This window comes from Echiichthys vipera (assembly GCF_963691815.1).
Source record: "Echiichthys vipera genome assembly, chromosome: 1".
Taxonomy (NCBI): Eukaryota; Metazoa; Chordata; class Actinopteri; order Perciformes; family Trachinidae; genus Echiichthys; species Echiichthys vipera.
The window spans coordinates 30895026-30915900 of record NC_139826.1 but is presented as its reverse complement, the minus strand read 5'-3'; the positions used below and the strand labels follow the sequence as shown (position 1 = coordinate 30915900).

At 40.8% G+C, this 20875-nt stretch overlaps 1 protein-coding gene across 1 annotated transcript in view; it reads left to right on the top strand.

The window, feature by feature from the left end:
* The first annotated feature begins 1094 nt into the window (after positions 1 to 1094).
* pde8a (phosphodiesterase 8A) overlaps positions 1095 to 20875 on the top strand; it is a 55599-nt gene continuing 35818 nt past the window's right edge. Inside the window, exon 1 of the mRNA XM_083915337.1 lies at positions 1095 to 1270. Coding sequence (XP_083771463.1) covers positions 1118 to 1270 — 153 coding nt within the window. The 5' untranslated portion in view covers positions 1095 to 1117. The remainder of the gene's footprint in view (positions 1271 to 20875) is intronic.

Genomic DNA, 20875 nt, shown 5'->3' with positions numbered 1-20875 from the left:
AGATTTTTCTAAGAGTGTCTCTTAAGCGGTTGCATTCTCCAGAGGTGGCACCTCCACACATTACAGCCTGACAGCCTCTACATCCTTTTTTTTTTTTTTCTTCCTCTCCAGAATGAGAGAAAAATCGCGGAGCCTGGTGACACTGTAGCCAACTGCACCGGGCTTGGACCTCTTATATCAGGCGGATCATCCTCAACCGGGCAGCGGATGCCTGAATGGGGATTTGCAAAACCATCCACCAAGGAATCTGGGCTTATAAATGGAGCTTTCTGTCGGACTACATAATGACATTATGTTTCACGGAGGGTGTTTGACATCGGAGCGGCTGGCCAGAATAACACCCTGCAGTGTGAATATTTCAGCCTGTTGATGATGAACCGCTCAGGACTGGAGCAAAGTGTCGTGAGAACCGGTTTATGGCCCGAGTCTTGAGCTGAAGTGGGCAACCACATTGTTTTATAGAGAGAGAGAGAGAGAGACAGAGAGAAAGAGAGAGAGAGAGAGAAGGAAAAAAAGCATCATTTTTGATGGCTCCGGGGTGGGGGAGGACGACTACACATGAAACCTTGGACACAAAAAATGGATAAAACTATTGCATGAAGCTGGCGGGGGGACTGCACGGTGTGCTTCTCAGGCCTACTTGATAACACTGAAGTTGAGGGGGGAAAATGAGAAAATGGTGATGTGGTACGAAGAAGGCGAGAATAGGAGCCGGAGTGAGGGATAAAAAAAAAAAAAAACACGTCCATGGGGATCTGAGCAGCCCAGCTGAAGAATAACGGAATCCAAGTTTTCGAGGATAAGACAGCTGCTTTGATTGAAGACCTCCAATTAACTTCATGTGAAAAAGACAGGGAGGAAATCAGCTTCCTGGTCGGGGGAGGGGGGGTGGGGGATACAGAGATATATTATTCATGCCTTGTGTTAGAGCAATTGGAGAGCCGGCTTTGCTGTGGCCTAAATGATACATTTATATGTATTTATATATATATATATATATTTAAGGAGGAAGAGTGGACCTTAAGACAAAAACAAAAAAGAGAGGACGAATGACACTCCTGTAGCCTCAAAAGTAAAGCACTTGCGCAAAAAGAAAAAGGCTGAAGTGGGTTGAAGCATGGGCTGTGCTTCAAGTATTCATATCTCTGATAGGGTGGTCTACCACAGTGGAAAAGAGTCCGAGGATTCCCACTCACCCCAGCAGACTAACACCACTCAGCATCAAGGAAATCCTGCCTCGGGACTACCCCTAAAACCCCCAAGCTGCAAGGTGAGGGAGCCTACATTCATTACATTCACAGATACACTGGAGCAAAATGTGTGTGTGTTTGTGTGTGTGTGTGGTGTGTGTGTTGGGGGGGTCTGCAAAATGCCTCTTTGATCATAATACAAAATAACTATATGGTGCACATAATAATGGTGTTTAGGAAACAACCACATGTCCAAAATCATTCTACTGGCACTTTAATTGAAACACTGTACAGTAGATATCCAAGGATACTAAAAAAGGGGAGAAGCAATAAAGCCACTATACAATTGACTATTCCGTACAACGCTCACTTAAAACCATACATTTTCATGCTTGACATCACTGTTTGTTTTTTTATTCAGAGGAACTAGGCCACTATACACACTCAGTTAAAGGTCGTGGGGTCACAGGCACCCACACTCCCCTCAGGTATTGTTCTTGTTGAAGTTTTTATACAACAAGCATTTGTAGACGCTTTCAGTGCTTCAGATGTATAATACGATCGGTATGATCGGAGTAATGCACTTTATAGAACCAAGATCTGAGCATTAGGCGCTGACATCTGTAGTCCAACATGGTTCAGTTGACACAGCGTTGGCCTCCGCTTCACCTTTCTACCAGTTGTGCTTTTCCGTGGGATGTCTCTTCTCATCGAGGCCTAAACTCTGCGTGCGTAAAACGAAACAAATAGTTCACATAAAGACATTATTTATTTATGTATGAAGTGGATATCTGAATGGGAAGCATAGGAGCAGTTATTGAAAGGGATTTAATGACATAATAGATGAAGTTTGTGTGTTACATCATCGCAAAAAAAATAACAATGCCATTTGTGTACTGGACCTGAAATAATTACACTAACAGAGGATAATGAAATGTGTTGCACCTGCTTGTGTGCAGGGACTAAATAGGTGTTTCTAATCAAGATGAAGATGATTTTTGTGATTATTTGGCATTCATGTCTTGTGTAAGAGGTCACACAACAACAACCTATCACTATTATTCAGATTTACAGGCAGGTGTGTGTTTGGAGGTGAGAGGGATGTCACTTTTTTTGCAGGAGACTTAAGTGTTCATGTGTGCTGTCAAAGGGCCTCATCCTTTTTGTAGAAAACTGAGTAATTAAGCAACATTGAGTTGAGAAGAGTTATTTTATCTCTAAATGAAGACTAATGATGTAAAAGCCTCGAGCAGCGGCACGTTGTTAATAAAATCAAAGGAAGCTCGTGCTGTAATGTTTGCATGTACATCTGCAGGCGTCTGCAAACACGAAACATCTATGAAAAAAAAGTGTGATCTTGTGAATTTAGCAGTGCATGAGTGAGTCTGTGCGTTGGTTATTTTCATGAGTATGTGTGCGTTTCTGACAGACCGCAGGCTATTTGAAGGCCTCTGTCAAGCTGAATTTTGTGGCCAAATGTCACTGCAGGATGCAGTGAGAAGTCAGTGTGACAGATGCCCCCATGTCAAGACGCCCACTGTGCCTCTGATTGAATTAGTCCCCTGATTGAGTTAGACTAATGGTATACAAATCTCCTTCAGCTGGAAATGGTTAATCCCTAGTTCTTTAAGGTGTCCTCTTTAACATCCTCTGTGGTTTCCCCCCACAGCGCGTTTATTTAAAAAAAAATAATGTATAGAAAAGTAAGTTAGAGTTGCTTTCATCGGAAATCATCAGCGTGCCGGGATGCGTTCAAGGCTGCGATAAGCACCGCCGCTGCTTGTTGTAGCTCTTTGATTTCTTCCCTCCTTAAGAGATAAATAACAACAATTGACTGTATTAATTTTGATTTGAGAGTAGAGACTTTGTGAGACGTAACTGTTTTATTTGAAATAGCAAAGCTGTACCAGATCCAGACCTGATACGATTAGTTGATTGATCGATTTGTTGATTGACAGAAGCTGTTTTGATTCGTTTTTATAATTCCAAACGTTTTCTGGTTCGAGCGTCTCAGGTGGAACATTTTGCTTTTCTTTCTACTCAAGATACTTTGGTTCTGGACTGAAACACATTTTGAAGACTTCACATTGCATCGGGTTTGAGGAAATCGTGATTTTGACTATTTTTAGACCAAACGCTGAGGAAAAGCTTGGCCGATTAATCAAAAGTGAAAATAATCATTAGTCGCAGCCTTGGTGGAGTATTAAATCCACATAATCTCAGATCATTGGTGTTAGGGCTGGGTGATTTTTCTGTATCATTTATATAGTGATGTCGTACTAGCACGTCCGGCTCTTTGCACGTTGTGTTAATTGTGCAGTAAAGTTACTATTTAAATGAGAAATCCCTCTGTACTTTTCATTTGTCATTGATTTAATTCACACAGGAGTATACAAAACAGGCTTTACTGTGTGGCAGAGAACATGCTATATTGTGATTTATAGCAGATTTTGGTCATGTTGCCCAGCCCCAGTGTGCATGTTTGCATTCATCCCCTAGAGGACAATAATAATCATCCACATTTTTACACAGCTGGCAGTAGCTACAGTAAAGTGCACAAGTTTGACGTATCGACAAAACTGAATCAAGCAAATGTTAAAACCGTGCTGTATCTTTGCTTACATTTGTTTTGAATGAGAGCGAGACGGAGAGAGAACGTGCGCAGGCGTCTGCAGTGTGAGAAAGATTCAATAGAATTTTGGGAGTGTGATGTGAGTCTTTGTCAAGGGTACGTTACCATCTGGGCTGCTCTGGCGATGATAAGGCTCAAGTACAAGGTCCTGTGATAGTGGGCATTTTGTGTGTGTGTGTGTGTCTGTGTGTGTGTGGCCAAACAGACAGAGAAAGACCTCAGCCAAACACAACACCATTTATCTGGCCTTGACTTTTCCCGTCTGATTGCCCCCTCTCAAGGAAATCAAGTAGCTCTCCCCCCCGAACAGCCAACGTAGAATCGTTTTTACCGTTACCTCTTACTATAAATGGAAAAAAGGGCAATAAAAGGTGCTAAGCTTATAAGTATCTGGAGAGTAATACCATCTTACTTGCTGTCTGATTCCAGCCTCTGCATGCATTAACATAAGTGGTGGAATCACTCAGCCATACCTCAGACCTTCCCTATTAAACCCTCCCATCCCCAGAAGTGACAAGGCACGCAAGGCTGCTTTTCTTAACTAAACTCTCAGTTGGCGAGAGACACTTAACTGTTGCTAACTTGCAGTGCAGAACTTGGAGAAAAAAAAAAAAAGGTCTCAAACACCTCAAGTGATATATCTTACTTTTTTTGGTGTCTAGTAAAGATGTGATGTACACCGCTGACCTGGGCAGCCTCTCTCCATTTGTCAGTTTTGTCTCCCACTGTTTTTGTGTGTGCTCTCTGGTCAGTAGTGTGTGCGTGTGTGTGTTTAGTCTAAGTTGAGAGTCATTGGGTAATTTATTCCAGAGGAGGGCAAAAGCTCAGCATGGTGATGAATTAATCCACTGTGCTTTTTTCTGCTGGCTGAGAGGAGGGAGACTGATATTGGCTCTTTTTTTTCTTTCTCTATTTCACTTTCTTTCATTTGGCTATCAAACTTTCTGAGCTCTTCCCCCTCTGTCTGTTTCTCCCACTATATAAATACAACTTTTGTTCTTAGATGTTACTCTCCAAATGTCCAAAGCTAATACTTTTATCTCCATCTAACTGACAGCTTTTTTTTCTATCATCACAATCACACATATGATTTAATACACAATGGGAGCAGTCTCTCTGTGCACTCATAGAAAGCTAACGCTCAGCTGACTTCAATGGCGCTGCTGCTGCTGTCTTTGTCTGTACAGCTGCTGATTGGATCAAGTGATGGACTGTGCTTATCTATGTCTATTAAGGATGTCGTGTACATGTACAATGGTCTTTCATAGCTTAGAGCATGGCACAAACCCCTGACACACTGCCATAATTAGTGGTTTGATTCCCATAGGGACAAAGGTTTGGTGGCGGTTTGTTGCACAGTGATCATACGATATTGTGAGAATTCAGCTGCCATGCAAGGTAATAAATGTCCCGGTGAAATGGTAAATTGTTGTTTTTCTACTGATTAAACAAACAAGATATGCTGCGTTGTTAAATGAGCTTTAGAGATGCTGGTAAGCTGGTTTTGTTACCCTTTGGACAGAGCCATGCTAGCTGTTTCCCCCGTTTACAGTGTGTATGCTAAGCTAAGCTAACTGGGTGCTGGCTGTTGATTCACATTTAACAAACAGACATATCTGTCGTATAATCGGACTCTTGGCAAGAAAGTGAATAAGCATATTTTCCAAAATGTCCACATTTTCTTTAGAGATTGAAACATTTTTCCTTTTCTTCAGTAATCGTTCTACTTTTTAATTCACCAACACCAAAATAAACATCACAAAATACTTGAATATAGCCTTTATACATGACGTTAGCTGTTTAATATGCCTTATTTAAACAAAACGTCAGCTGCAGTGTGGCCCGTTTGTTCCCTTCCTGTCTGGAGTGTCTGCAGGGGCAGCAAGGGGGGATTTTTTTTGCCATGTCATTTATCTCCGCTGAGACATGAGCACAAGGACTTGAGATGGGGCCCATGGAGCACCCACAGTCCAATGATTGATGTATTGGCAGCTCTAAAAGCTTATCGCCCTACAAGATGTTTGCATATAGCAAGATAGGTCCAAGAGTTCAGAGTAAAATATGACGTTAGTACAGTAATTTACCCATTTTATTTCCTAGAACGAATCTATTCTTGAGCATTAAGCAGCTCCAGCACTTGATGTAATGACACCAAAGTCTCCCACTGCTGACAGCGTGAACGTTGATCCTCTGCATAAATCAAATTAGGATAATATAATGAATCCCTTTGTCACCTTATAGTAGCTCTCTTCATCTCTCTTATGAGGTGTCAGTTGGGTGCGTGCACTTATGAAACAGAACCTCCCATTGTTTTTGAGACGGTCTTAACAAATAAGGCCACATTCAAAGCTTGTGCTGCTCCCCCTCCAGGTTAAGAATTTAGTATCATAAGGTCGGCATGTGATGGTTTCATGAGATTATGGAAATGGTGTTCTTCCAAAACAAGGCACTACAAGTGTTTACTTTGTAGCAGCGCTCTCTGTTCTCTTTCAGAAGCTCACAGGAATGTCGATGTGAGTGGGCCCAGGTCCACCGGTGGCCTTTTAAGCTCCTCCTGGACTGTGTCTCCCCCAATTTCTGGGCTTTCCAAGCTGTGAGCATCTGCGGGGGTTCGCAGTGTCACGCTACCAATGTGTATTTCAATAGTTGGTGCAGGAGATCAAATAGTTTTTATACATCTGTTAGTTTCTGCTGAAAAGGACCTCCATTAGCTGTAGCTTCTTCATGTGACACAGCGCTCAACAAAAACTCTTCTATAGCTGCGGCACATGGGGAGAGCTCCAATCCTGGCAATGAATGTCTTAAAGCAAAGACCATCTGGATCAGAAATACACCGCACAACGTACAAAACACTCAGTGGACGTTAGAATATGATGAACTGAATTTCCAAGCATACTGTTAGAGATGTTCCGGTATCATACCTGAACTTGGGTATCGGCTGATGCAGATGACCGGTTCCTGTAAAAAGAAACTGATACTGGACATATTATTATTTTTTAACAGCTGTTAACTACTAACCTTATATGATTGCTTTCATTGTTTTATAGCATGTCATACAACTTCCTTTCATTATCCTGTTTGACAGTCAGTCATGGCATAAATAAGTAACTTAAATAAACTTCCTTAAAGTTGATTTGTTTGGGGCCAAATTAAAGTCTCATGGTATCGGGTCAGTGCATAGACTTGCCTACCCGCCGGAACAACTCTACATACTAAATGTGTTTATTTTGACGCTGTCTGTAAGTAGACTAGTAGTCAAAAAGGCAATTCAATTTAAAAGTTTGACATTTTAGTGACACCTATCAGCACCTCTAAAGCTTACTTATCAATTTATTGTTTATTTAATCTACCCAAAAAACAAAGAATAAAAACACCAAGCTGTGGGTTCTATGGAGGCTTAATGTGCCGAGTGCTTGTTGTTTTTACACTTGTGTTTAAAAAAACAAACAATACAAATAATGTTAACTATTGAGGCTTAGATGTGCTTGTATGCTGTTTTGTTTTTTTACCTATGGACACAGTCGGGCTAGTTGATTTGCCCTTGTATTCTTTTTGTATGCTAGGCTCAGCTAACCAGCTGTAGCGGTAGCATACCCATGTTCCCCGCTTTGTTTGTGACATGGGAAGAGCAGAACTTTTTTTTTTAATGTTGTCGTATTCCGTAAAGATGGAGTCACAAAAGGCCATAACAATGTAACGTGTGTTTTTGCTCAAAATGTTTCTATATTTTCAAGTTTTTGGATGTTTTCAAATGTCTGGTTGAACTCCGGGGAGCCATTAGCTTCTCTTCTCTTTAGCCTCTTGCAGTCTGTGAAACCGCCTGTTTGTTCAGTTGGTAACTACGCATATATTTAAAGTTTTTACCACTTTTTCAACTTGATTTTTGTTCATGTGAATGCATCCTTCAGATACCACAGTGATGTCATGTGCGTACCCTCTATACTAAGATATCTCGAGGTCTTAATCCCACACTTAAGAGCGGTTATGAAAAGCACACCATGTACGGAACACACCGTCATTGTTCCTCCGAAGGAGTTCAACTGAGAGTCATCTCTCTTGCATAGTGTCACAGTGTCAGTGTCCATAAGAGAGTTTTTAATCTCCACTGGAGGAGAGCCTTATGTGGCGATTGTGGATTGCCGCAACCGTGCACAACACACACCGCTGCAACTAAATGCTAACAGTCATGTTAGCAGCATCTGGTTACTGGAGTACTTTGGCCATTTTCACGCTCCGTCACACCACTGTCCTTGCAGCCAGAATAAACTGGAGAAAGGCTGTGTACAGTACAGTATGTTGAAAGATTTGTCCTGTGGCAAGATTTACAAAGCGCCAAAAATTGATAGATTTAGTATTAAATTATAAATCTGATGGGTATTTCTCTGAGAAATTTGGCAGCTGATCTGAAACTGTTTTGGAATCAAAATGCTCCTGAGGCTTTGAATTCATTTCACTGCCTTTCTTCACTAAAGAAGGGCTGAGCCTCACTGGATTTAAGTGAACAGGCCTGCAGCTTATTGGCTGTAGTAAACACGCAAGATACTCATTCACCTGCGCAACACCACATTAAGCCAGCAGTGCTTGTCTCCGTCCTTGTTTTAATGGACGCAGCAATGACGTCTCTGGAGTGTATCCTGCCTTTTGCTCTGAAGATATACTGTACCTTCAGTTGATGCATCCTTTACAGTTTTATGGGTCAGAGCACAGATGGTGTGCATTGTTCTTGTAGTGTGATTGCAAGGACACACTTTGGAGTCAGTACAACAATCTAATCCAAAGCTAACAATATAACGTGGTCAGCTCGCCCTTGGTCACTTTTTGACTTTTTGCTCCTGCGAAGATCAGGCTTCACCTTTTTAATGCTAAAGAAAATATTGTGTAGATACTTAATTGTACCAGAACTGTAATACTCTGAACCATTTGGCTGACATACACATCAATTGTGATGCAGACAGGAAGTGAGCCCGTGTGCATTGCTTTGCTCAGTCATGATCATAAATTCTCTGTAGAAATAAATGTATGCATGTACGTATTCGCCTGCAACATTTGAGCCTTTGATAAATCAAAACTTCCTTTTCTCGACCAAGATCCACAGGTCAACATGAAATATAGATTTTTTTATTTTTTTCTTGTTTTTAATGACTGTTTTCGTGACCTTGAGTGATATGAAAGGCACCAATACATAAAATTAATTATTGTTATTATTATTATGTCCAATATAATAATATTTCTGGTAGAGGGGCAAATTAAGATCGTCATGGGCCCCTAGTCTTCTTTTCGTGTGGAGCCCCCTTTTACTTCGCATGCTTTACTGGAATGCTAGTATCTTAGGAAAGTTACATGACAAACACACACACACACACACACACACATATTTGGAGTGCACCGGCATATACACTAATTGAAACAGCCTTTACTATTAACAGCAAAGCTAAAAAGGCGTTCACAACGCACCTGCACGTCAGTGAGAGCATTTCGTTTTCTAAACCAACAGGTACAACCTCTGAAGCTGTTTGTTGTCAAGTCAGGGTTCTTTCAGCCTTTGTGCTTTGCAGTTTTGCGCTTCAGTATCATGTTTTGCCACTATACTGTCCAGTAGGAGTGACGTGTTGTTTGAAAACCAAATTGACCTAAGGAACCTGGACACTAGGCTGTTGGGAAAGTTGATGTGGGCCACATCTACCCATTCAGCTGTTTATTTTTTATTTATGTTTCTAATGGGCCAATAGGGGTCCAGGCGTTTTTTTTTTTCCTCTGAAGTAAATTCAAATAATTAAAAATAGTTTGGACAATCCGGGGCCCTAGGCTGCATCCAAGGTCCGCCTGTGTATTAATCCACGCCTGATCTGGTCAGTTAACAAAAATAAAAGGAACATTTTGCAACTTCTACCGAGTTTATTTTATATCAACTATTACATATTAAATATATCTGAGAAGACACATCTTTGACGTACCTTTTTTATTACCATAAATCAGGCAGATACGTCTATATAATTTGGCTTTGACTTGATGAAGTGTGATGTGTGAAGTAGCAGATTAATAATCTCGATGGCATGTTTGAAGTCATCTGGGAGCAGGAAACGTTTCAGTCGAAACTACTTAGAGTACATGCCCCATTACACATAATTGAAATGCACACAAGAAACAATGAAAGACAATTCACTTGAGTTTGTAACAGCAGTAGTGAATCAATAGTTTAAACATTCCTGCATGTCTGTCAAAGGTACCTGCGTCATGTATTGTACCTGTTGCTCCTGTCTGATTACATTCCTCACAGGTCTTCAGAGCTGTGTGCAGTGTAACCAGAGGTGCTGTTTGTATAGCAGCAATATGAAATCTTCTACTATATTAAACATAATACAAATAATGTGTTTATTGGTCTGTTTTGCTGTTTTGTCTCATTCACATTACTCCTGCAGCATAGTTAAAAATAGCAGGTTCCCTTTTCTGACCTTTAACAGCACCAATCATTTCTGCACAAAATCAGCTTCCACGTAATCTGTCCGCGCCAAATAATACATAAATAGTTTTTGTTTTTATCGTATCACATCATCATATTGAGTGTTTTCATATCAGTGCTACATCACATCACTCCCTACTTACTGTCAATCACAGAAAAATGGGGAAGCCTTTGCCAGAAAGTAATCCCTTGAAAACATGTCTCCTCACATCAACTGAGACATCAAATAAGTTAAAGAAGGAATTACAATTGTTGTACTTCTCCATTTTTTTTAATGCTCAGTTTACATCAGTATTGAATCTATGTGATTATACTTTATAGCAATAAAGCTGCACATTTTAAAATATGTCCTACTTTGTCAACAGCCTCTCAAGGGACATTTTAATGTCAGGGTGTGTATGGAAGCAGAAAGTGTCTGTAAGGATTTTAATCTTACAAGGCACCAAATAGCTGTATGTAAAAATTGTGTCAGTACTGAATACTTCATGTTGACATTCAAATAAAGCTGGATTTGAACACCTCTGTCACAAACCATGGGGTTCACAAATTCAGATAATTTGAAATTATCTATTAGAAGATTTAAGTTCAGTGTCATTTGAGTTTCAACAGTTTCAGTACGGATTAAAAATATTTACAATATTTTTAGTTGCTTGCATAGTGAACTGCTAGTGACAGATGGGGTAGATTGGGTTCAGAAGCAAATAAAAACATAATTTATAATATAATTTAATGGTAATATTAGGTTTATTTGGACAGGAAGTTGCCCTCAGCCTGGTTTGACCTTTGTTTCTACTACTAGGTTATTGTTTTTGTGTTCACTACTGTAAGAATTTATTTTCAAACCCATATAATCCTTTTATTTTAATAATGCAGCAGGATATTGTGCAAAAAAATAAATAAATCTGGGCTTTGTGTGTATGTGTGCTTACAAACTTCCATGCATGTGTGTGTGTGTTGGCATGCAGTCATCAAATCCCCATTCCTCATTCAGTGTTTGTGTCTGTGTGTTTAAATCAAGCGTGTGCCAAGCCCGGCACTGCAGCTCGTGTCACTCACTGATCCCACATGCAACAGTGACATCAGTGCTCCTGTTTTAGCAGGTGAAGAGGAGGGGGTGTCCGGTGATTATCTAATGGTCTCGCAGCCATCTAAAGAGCTCTGGGGAAGCACTTCTGATATTTTCAAAAACATCTAAGTGTTGCGGAGAGGAGGTGGAGCAACGCAGGGTAGCAGTGGGGGTTGGTGCGGCGACCGCAGGCGTATTGCCAATTCTAATCCTCTCTTTAGGCCATAGGGCTGGCGAGGTAATTAAGATTGTAAAGTTGGGTATGGCTCTAGCAACAAAGTCACTGTAGGCTAAAGACCTCTTATTCAGGCTTGACGGTCGTCTTGTTTAGCTCATCATTTGTCTTGTCTTTTTGTCATGTATTTGGCTGGACAGAGACAGAGGAGGGGCTGACTGCAAGGGAAGGTTCCCAGTAAGATTACATTAGTGTCACTGGACCAGGCAGTGTCCCACTTAGACTTCCAAAGCTCTTTTAGCCTGTCATTTTGCTTTATTGGCCTCTTGACCTTACCTGGAATGAGCCAAGAGAGGAGGGACAATGCGGATTCCACGCAGCCTGATCAACAGCTGCCCACGGTTCACTGTGCAAATGATGCTCGGTTGAAAGAGTTTTAGGATTTCTAGTTAAAAAAGCAAGAGGAACACAGGGAAAGAAAAATATAAAGACATGATCATAAGAATTATTTGGTGCGTTTAGTTACAGTAAAATTGGCGTATTATTTGGGAGTGAATAAAAGGGAAAGTGAAACAGTCCCCGTATGTTTGCCTACAGCAACTGGTGGTACTAGAGGCTGCTGGGGGCAGAGGAAGAGGTTTTAGTGAGGGGCTGCCACGGAGCCCTGGGTGGCTTAGGATTGTCCAGGTCTTACAGGGATTTCAGGGTAATCTGGATAAGGACAGAAATACCTTGAAGGTGAACATTGGAGAGAAAGTGCTCAGCTTCTCGCGGGTCTGTCTTCTCTCTTTTAATTAATTTACACACGCTGGTTGTAGATACAGAGGACATCATGTCTCCCTGTAAAGCTGCACTCCATCGATTGTTTTCGGCTTGGGCTTGAGACTTTGACTTTAATTAGATATTAATTAATCTCTACTTGCACAATGTACTGTGTATTTCTGTTTACTTCCTGTCAGTTCTACAGTGACATAACCTTTGCCTACAAGAGATCACCGTACAGTGTCTGGGTTATTCTCACGGCATAACGGTCAGATGAACGGTGTTTGGTCTGCCACCAAATCCACCAAAACATCACAGTCTGCCAAAATCTATCCGCCCTGCGAGGCCTTCCGCCACAGGGACAGGCCAAACACTGTTCATCTGAACACAATGCCCACATCGATGATTTTTTAAAATCATTTTATGAAACACATCAATGTCTTTTTAAATGGTGAGGTTAGCCAGTCAGCTAGCCTACAGTAGCTGGCTACTAAAATGATGAAATGCTCAGATCCATATGCTCTTCATCAGCTAACTTCTCCTCTGTGAACTTTAACTGCTCTTCCAAACACCAAGTGTAAAATAGACCCAGACCTAATGTTGGCTGTGAAAATCAGGCTAATGTTTTATGACTAGTTAACGCCACTATCGGTTATCTAAGACACTAAGGTGATTATCAAAGTCAATAAAAACATGATATCCAAATGAACAATAAGTAGGCTACTATTAACAATATATACAAAGCCAACTGTGAAAAGGAAAGTAATTAACTTAATGGTGAAAAAGCACTGTAAGGTGATCACAGGTGCCTGTTACTGCAGACGTGCAGTTCGTAAAACCAGTCGAGATCTAAATAACAGAAAGTTTGCGTTACAAATTGTAGGTGTGCGAGTTAAAAGTAGTTGCATTCACGAAGCATGGAGATGTAATGAAAGACGCTGTTGCATCGTGGGAAATGTAGGATGTCATGTTTTTCTGGGGGGGGGGGGCATACATACATACATACATACATACATACATACGGCCCATACATACATATATACATACATACATACTTACATATATACATACATACATACATACATACTTAAATATATATATACATACTTACATACATACATACATATTGCACACAACGTTTTATTTCATTGATTTATTCTGTGTGGGTCTGGTGTCCTCCTGAGTATGTAATGTATTGTGCGGTGTGTCTTGTCTCTTCTATTTGTATTTTATTTATTTATTTAGTAGTATTTGTATTTTTTCTATTTTTTTAGCAGGGACTACGGATGCAAATTAGCATCTTCGCTATAATCCGGCACTTTTACAGTGATATGTTGTTATCGTTGTTCATTGATGTGCACTGTCCCTAATAAATAAAGTATTGATACATACATACATACATACCAGGGACCAGAAGTAGCTTATCTTGGATGCTTTGATTCTGACCATTATTGTTACGTATCTGTCACTTACAGTACAGTGATAAATGGCTGCATTCCCCCTTTAGCCACGCATGTTAAAAAGGCTGCCTTTCATCACCATACAGACTCTCACACAAAGAGTTTGGCTCATGTTGATGTTCGATCCTCAAAATCAGATCATAAAAGTGGTCATACAAGTCATTTTAGAAGATGAAGACAGAAATTGGGAAAATTAGGACAAATTGAGATAAATTCTGCCCCAAGAGATGCATCACAGTCCAGGACGCCACGTTAAAAACTCATTTGTTTTTTTTGATTTGAAACCTCAGAAATCCAAGCTTCAGTTTTCATCGTGGTAGTCTGGCAGATGGTTTATGCTGCGATGTAGTGACAACCAGTACGTATTTCTCTCCATGTTTAATGAGTGCGTCTCTCCCCTGCTCCTGCTCGTCTTCACATATCCCTGTAGGCTGTGTGCGAAGGCTCTGAGAGCAGTCTCTTACCCTCGTCACTTGGCCTGTCGGCAGGAGCAGCTCCACTGCCAGGCCTCAGTTACTCTCCCTGGCACAGTGACGCACGTATCACATACACACTCGCGCCACTATGGACACAGAGTATGCGCGCAGGTCCAAGCAGCGTCAAGAGCTGAGGGAATGTCGCACGCACTCTGATGTCACACGCATATACATACAATCCAAATACACGATTTGTTTAAGTGAAAAATACAGTATAAAGGTTCTTGTTTCTGTAGGAGCAGAATAAAACGTTGCATGCTGCTGTGCTCGTGTACAGTATGAATGTACAGGCTTCAACATCCAATTCTCAAAAGACATCTCATGGGTTTTTGTGTCATATCTGATGAGATGCTCGCAAGGTGTGGAGCACCAGTGAGAAACAAGGACAGGTCACCAAGGATGAAGTAACCTATCCATTTTCTGCAAACTCTGTATTTTTAAACCACGGACGTCATTCAAGGGCGTTTGGGACTGAATTCCAGGACAAGTTCCGTCTCCTGTGAGTTACTCGGTGTCTTCCGTGTGTGTGTGTGTGTGTGTGTGTGTGTGTGTGTGTGTGTGTGTGTGTGTGTGTGTGTGTGTGTGTGTGTGTGTGTGTGTGTGTGTGTGTGTGTGTGTGTGTGTGTGTGTGTGTGTGTGTGTGTGTGTGTGTGTGTGTGTGTGTGTGTGTGTGTGTGTGTGTGTGTGTGTGTGTGTGTGTGTGTGTGTGTGTGTGTGTGTGTGTGTGTGTGTGTGTGTGTGTGTGTGTGTGTGTGTGTGTGTGTGTGTGTCCGCGTGCTTGAATTTCCGCACTATCTGGTGAGGTAGGAGAGATGTCACTGCAGACAGAATAAAGGTCAGGGCGTACTCTGGAAGCGCTGCACGCAAAACAATGTGTATGCGTGCATGTGTGTGCACTTTTATGCGTGACTGATTAGAGCTTGTTGTATTTGGGACAGCGTGTGGACGAGAGGGGCATCGGTAGCTTAAAAGAGTTCTTCAACGTGGTGTGTTTCTCTCTTTATTGTGTTTTATTTTTTTAAAGTACGTGGCTGTGTTCTAGCTACGATAAGTGAATAGCCTGCACATAGTATTGCAAGCTAATATTACTTAAATCCTTAACTTACCGTTACTTACAGTCATTTGACGTCCTTAAGTCAGCAGCTGCTAACAAAACACACCAGGAATAACATTCACTGTCACTTGACTCTTTGCAATATTCATTTAGAAGGATGTAAATAATCCAGGAACTAATAGGACCGCCGTAATGATTCTCTTGGGAAACTCAAAGGAAAAGTGGAACATAGATGTGAAGCTGGCGGTAGGTGCATTTGAGATGTGACGTCACGACAGATGGATGTTTAGGTTTGCATGTTGTGACGGGGTGTCAGGCTTGGGATATGATATGAAGTCGCAGTCAGGCGAAAAGCTAAACACTGGTGGTCTGTTTACACTTAGTGGATATATTTTTGTAGACTTGAGATAGCTGTAGGAATATAAAAAACCAATAACTAAACATATACATATAGTGTTATTTTGCTCGCCAATATCTACATGGCAGTGGACTCATGTACCCGGAGGCCCACATACTGGGACTTCAGTGGGGTTATGTATGTCAGCGTCACTACCATTTGGGACTTTGTGGCTAGGTTTGTTGATATTATTATTATTTTTTGTTGCACATTTTTCTTTCTCTGATTTTTATCACTCAGCTGCTCCTTGTCACGATGCCCAGTATGAACCTTGCAGCCCTGAAAAGTTGTCATATTTTGTGATCTTTCCCAAGATTAATTTAATGTTTTTCCCTGTGAGAGATTTTCTTTTTGAGTTAATTTACCCTGTTGTCCTCATCAGCAGTGGCTTATGTGATCTGACAGACTTTTCTTTTATGCATTTATGTATATACATTAATAGATATACACAAGGGCCTATAGTTTAATGTGATTTTACAATATTTGGGGAAAAATAAAAGTACATTCCCATTGCGATGGGCTCACACCAGTTGAAATGTTAAATCATTCAGGGGCTTTACGTGGTGAGCAACGGCCTCTTTCACGCTTTCTGGGGCGATTAATTGATCAGTTCTTTGACAATAAATTGTTTAAGTCATATTTGTGTGGAAAATAAACATCCACCTTCCCCGCCTCTCACAATATGAGCTTTTTGCCGCTTTAAGTTTATACATTGGAAACTATGAATAAATTATCATTATAGTAATTTTTAACTATTTTCTGATATTTAATAGACTAATTTATTAATCAGTTAATCTTAAAAAATAGACAGAATAATCAATATTGTAAGTATTCATCAGGTAGCACTCTAATCAGAAGTAAGCACACCACTAAAACAATTACTGTGGTGGAGCCAATAGGAAAGATCACAAACATTAAAGGAGAGTAAAACAAAAAGATAAAATGAAGACGAGTTAATTTACAATGTACCTGACCGAGATACCGGTCAGCCGATATCGGACATATGGCTATCTACTGCTATCAACATATATGTTTTCCAATGTGTGCTGATGTGCAAACCCTTTTTCACAGAACATATAACGCACAAAACGATGCTACAGGTGATTTAGAATTTGTGTCATAACGGCACTTATTACTATTTTTACTATTTTTACATCCTGAACAGGGTTTTTACTTAGCTATTTATTCTTTATTTTCTCAGTGTTCATTTAGGATTGGTTCACACAATAACACATTGTATATATAACGTATAATAATGTTAAATAAAGTTATTTGTTTCGGAAAGTCGTCTTCTGCAGATTCATATCCGATCACAATCCACATTGAAAAGGTCTAACTTCCTTCCAGCTCAGTCGGTAATCGGTTAAGTTTTCCTCCCTTAAATCGTTATCACACTTAAAAATCCCATAAAATGTACACTAATTTACTGTAGCCAGTTTTTCTGTCATGTGCACACAGTCAAACAATTGTCATAGAAAGTGAAAATAGGCACATCGTTCATCTCATCGCATTCATTCTGCAAATGCGGAAATTCAGAAAAAAAAACGCTGTGAGATATTAGTTAAATAAATAAAAACATGGTTGAATCTGGTTCCTCGCATTAAAAAATATGTTCTTTACAGGATATTGTAGTTTCTGCTGCAGGAGGTTGGTCTTTCCTCTGTAGTGCGTTTCACCAGAGAGAGAGAAAGAGAGAGAGAAAGAGAGAGAGAGAGAGAGAGAGAGAGAGAGAGAGAGAGAGGCAGGGATAGAAATACAGAGAAAGCAAGGATGTTCTGGGACAAACCGATCCACAGTGGCCTAGTTTCCCTCAGCCATGAGAGTGACTCAACTAAAGTCTTCTGCCTGGCTGACTGCAGGCTTGGTCACCATGGATAAGACATGTGGACAGAGCCAGAATACACACGGTTGCAGTTATTTTTCTAAACGGATGAACTGCAATTACATTAACATGTCAGATGAATTTTTATTTGAGTGGGGGGAGGGTGTGTTATTTTACCACTCTTCTTCTACAACATTAAAGCAGTGCACAATAATGAGACCAGGTATATTGAATGATCGGGAATTCACATTACATGTTTTATTTAGCCTTTTGAAATGTCATCTGTGCATTTCAACTGCTGTTAAGTCATTGCAGAAAGACACAGATGCATCAGGAAACAGGAGAATATGATGAGAAAAAGGTAAAAGCTGGTCTACATAAGAGACTTCATGCCACAGGGACAGACTGGTTTTGTAGTTGCATGTAGATCAATGGTTCTGAGTGGCATGGAAAGCAGTGAAGAAGAAAATAAAGGGAAGACCATTGAAGGAAAGAAGTGCTGCTAACATGGGATGGTGTATTAGTGTCTTGACTTCTGCAGTCTGGCTTAATCACTGACAATGTGTGTGATTCCTCCAGCAGCTGTGTACTGCAGTTATGGTTGTATGTATCCATTCATAGAGGGGGATTAAATCAATTCCGTCGCCGGCTCTAAATGAGAAATGATTTAGATTTCTTTGAGAAGCAGTAAGTAGTAATATAAAATCCCAGCTGAGAGATCACAAAAATAATAATACCAACACTTTCAGCTCTGAATTCTAGCACATACTCATCACTTTGCTACTTTATCATCATTTGCTTCACACTGGGCCCAGAACCAAAGAGGCTCTGAAGATTATGAAATAATACTGCATCTTATTAGTCCAGGCTAAAAATCAAAAAGAAGTTTTCTTCTAGTGATTGTATTGCAGAGGCACAATGGTGAGGAATTACGGTCTAGCATGCTGTGTCCGTAATTCCTCACCATTTACTATATGAATGGAGTGTCGTCCAAAGGTCTGATGAGAACTATTGTACTCTATGTAGTGAACCTAAAATAAACCACAATGCACTTGCACATGTAAAGTACACTAACCGAGAGCTACTGTAACTACCACCATGCTGGATGAAAGGAAATGACTTGAAAAGTGTGAATTAATTTTGCTACATTTAGTCCTCCGCATAAAACCCCTTGTAGAGTATAGTGAGAGGTAGGCAGTGAATAATATCGGACACAGCGATAGTTGTGCTTGATAGAGTTAGGCTTTCCCAGCATGCATTGGGGGAAAGGCGTTGCAGCGATGATTGGCCACTCCAGTAAGAGACTCACAATCAATCTCAATCAAGGTTATTGTCTATAGGACAGTGTAGCAGGTTCCATTTTAAAGCTAAAGTGAATTTGTTTGTATGCATTTGTACCAAACCATAACATGCTAGCTTTGTCAGCAATGGGGCTAAATAACGCTCCGAAGGTAGGCGACATTTTGGCGAGGGAAAAACTGACATGTCCATTTTTAAAGGGGTCTCTTTTATCTCTGACTTCAAGATGTCTGAATGAAAATGGGTTCTATGAGTACCCACGAGTCTCCCCTTTACAGACACACCCACTTTGGCATCATGGCTGGAATTTGCATGAATTGGGTCTACCTGGAAAGCTGAGACTCTTGTGGATTCAATGAGGCCAGTTGTGTTCATGCGTGATGGCGTTAGTCCCCCTGGTAGCCATTTCATTGTAGTGAGACCACTTTTTTAAACTTGACCTCATTACCGCAAACTAGACACAAACAAAGGTATTCAGAAGATGTGTGACTTTCTTAGGTATACTGTTGAAAGGGGTTTTTCAAAAAGTTTTTGACACCAAATCATAGTTTCAATGTGATATTTTGGAGGCATTTTAAACCGTTTTTTCTAATGTGGACATAGAAATGAATGCCTGATTTGTTGTGAATCAAGTGGTGTAGAAGTCATGTAATATAATATACATTTATTTTAAATTTATTTGGCAGACACTTTTGTCCAAAGGGAATTATAATAAGAAGTGCATTCAAAGTCAACTGTGTATAAACTAAATAAAAAAAAGTAATCCAAAACATTTGGTCATAATTTCGAGTTGAAATGGATTTAACTGAATTTAGTGAGGCTGGTCATTGATTGGTCGCAGGTTTGAAACCCCATTGTTATCGATGGCTTCAGCGCAGATCTATAGGCAGCATATGTGAGCGGCCACACATGAAAGTGAATTATTCTCTTTGATGTAACACACACAGCATGGGTAGCTAGCACGACCATCTGAGTGGATCAACGTGTGGTGAGGCTGATGTGTCACTCAGTGCCATTTAGCCCATCACTTAGCTCAGTGTGTGTGAGAGTCCGTCTGTCTGTCTGTCTGTCTGTCTGGTACATAGTGTGCATCCTCACCTGTTGCGGGGGCTGCTCCCCTCTAATCAGACCTAATGAAGAACATTGATTCATCTCCATTTGATTCACAACTTTAGACAGGAACACATATACACAAACACACGCCAACACTTTGACGTCTTCTGAGGAAGCTGCTGCTGTAGTGTCATCAACTGCATATAATACTCTACTTAAACACATGTGGAGAAGTTTTGAGGAGGGATGAAGTGAAGAAGAGGTGGTACCAGAGAGCGGGGAGGTGGAGAGAGAACATGTTAGCCTGTTTCAGAGTGAAGGATCTGGATATTGTTAGTGAACAGCCATGCACGTTTTTCCTAAGAAGCACGAACAGAGGCAGGCATCCCAAGATTCCCTGCATCCTGGTCCCAGCTCTGGGGTGGAGGAAGCTGTTTACTCTTTCTATCTCTCACTGCTGACGTCGGCGCACCGAACAATGTCATCCAATTTCCTGTTTTTCACTTTAGTGGAAAGCCACTCTCCCAGTGTGTATGGTTTAGTGTGTGTGTGTGTGTGAGACAGAAAAGCTGGTGAGGAGGAGGAGAAGGAGGAGAAGGAGGAGAAGGAGGAGGAGGAGAAGGAGGAGGAGGAGAATGAGGAGGAGGAGAAGGAGGAGGAGGAGGAGATCTATAGGGCCGGATACACTGGGAGCAGGATATAGGGTCAGAGGCAACTCCGCTATGTAAATACATTAGGTGTATTGAATGAGAGTAGCAGGAGACTGCAGACTGTCCTGAATGCTGCTGGAGATGACTGTAGACACCCAGCAGGTCTGATGCGGTCAGACTGGCCTGAACAAAGGCAGTGTAAGATCACATGGCATCAGACTGTTTGAAAGTGTCACCTCACAGCGAGAGGTTTGCTTTTGAGGTTATTTTATTAAATCACGCACAAACAAGTTTTTTAAGGTCCCATATTGTTAAAAAAGTCAGATTTCCATGTATCATTTTATATTATAAAGCAGGCTGTAGAGCTATATAAATACTG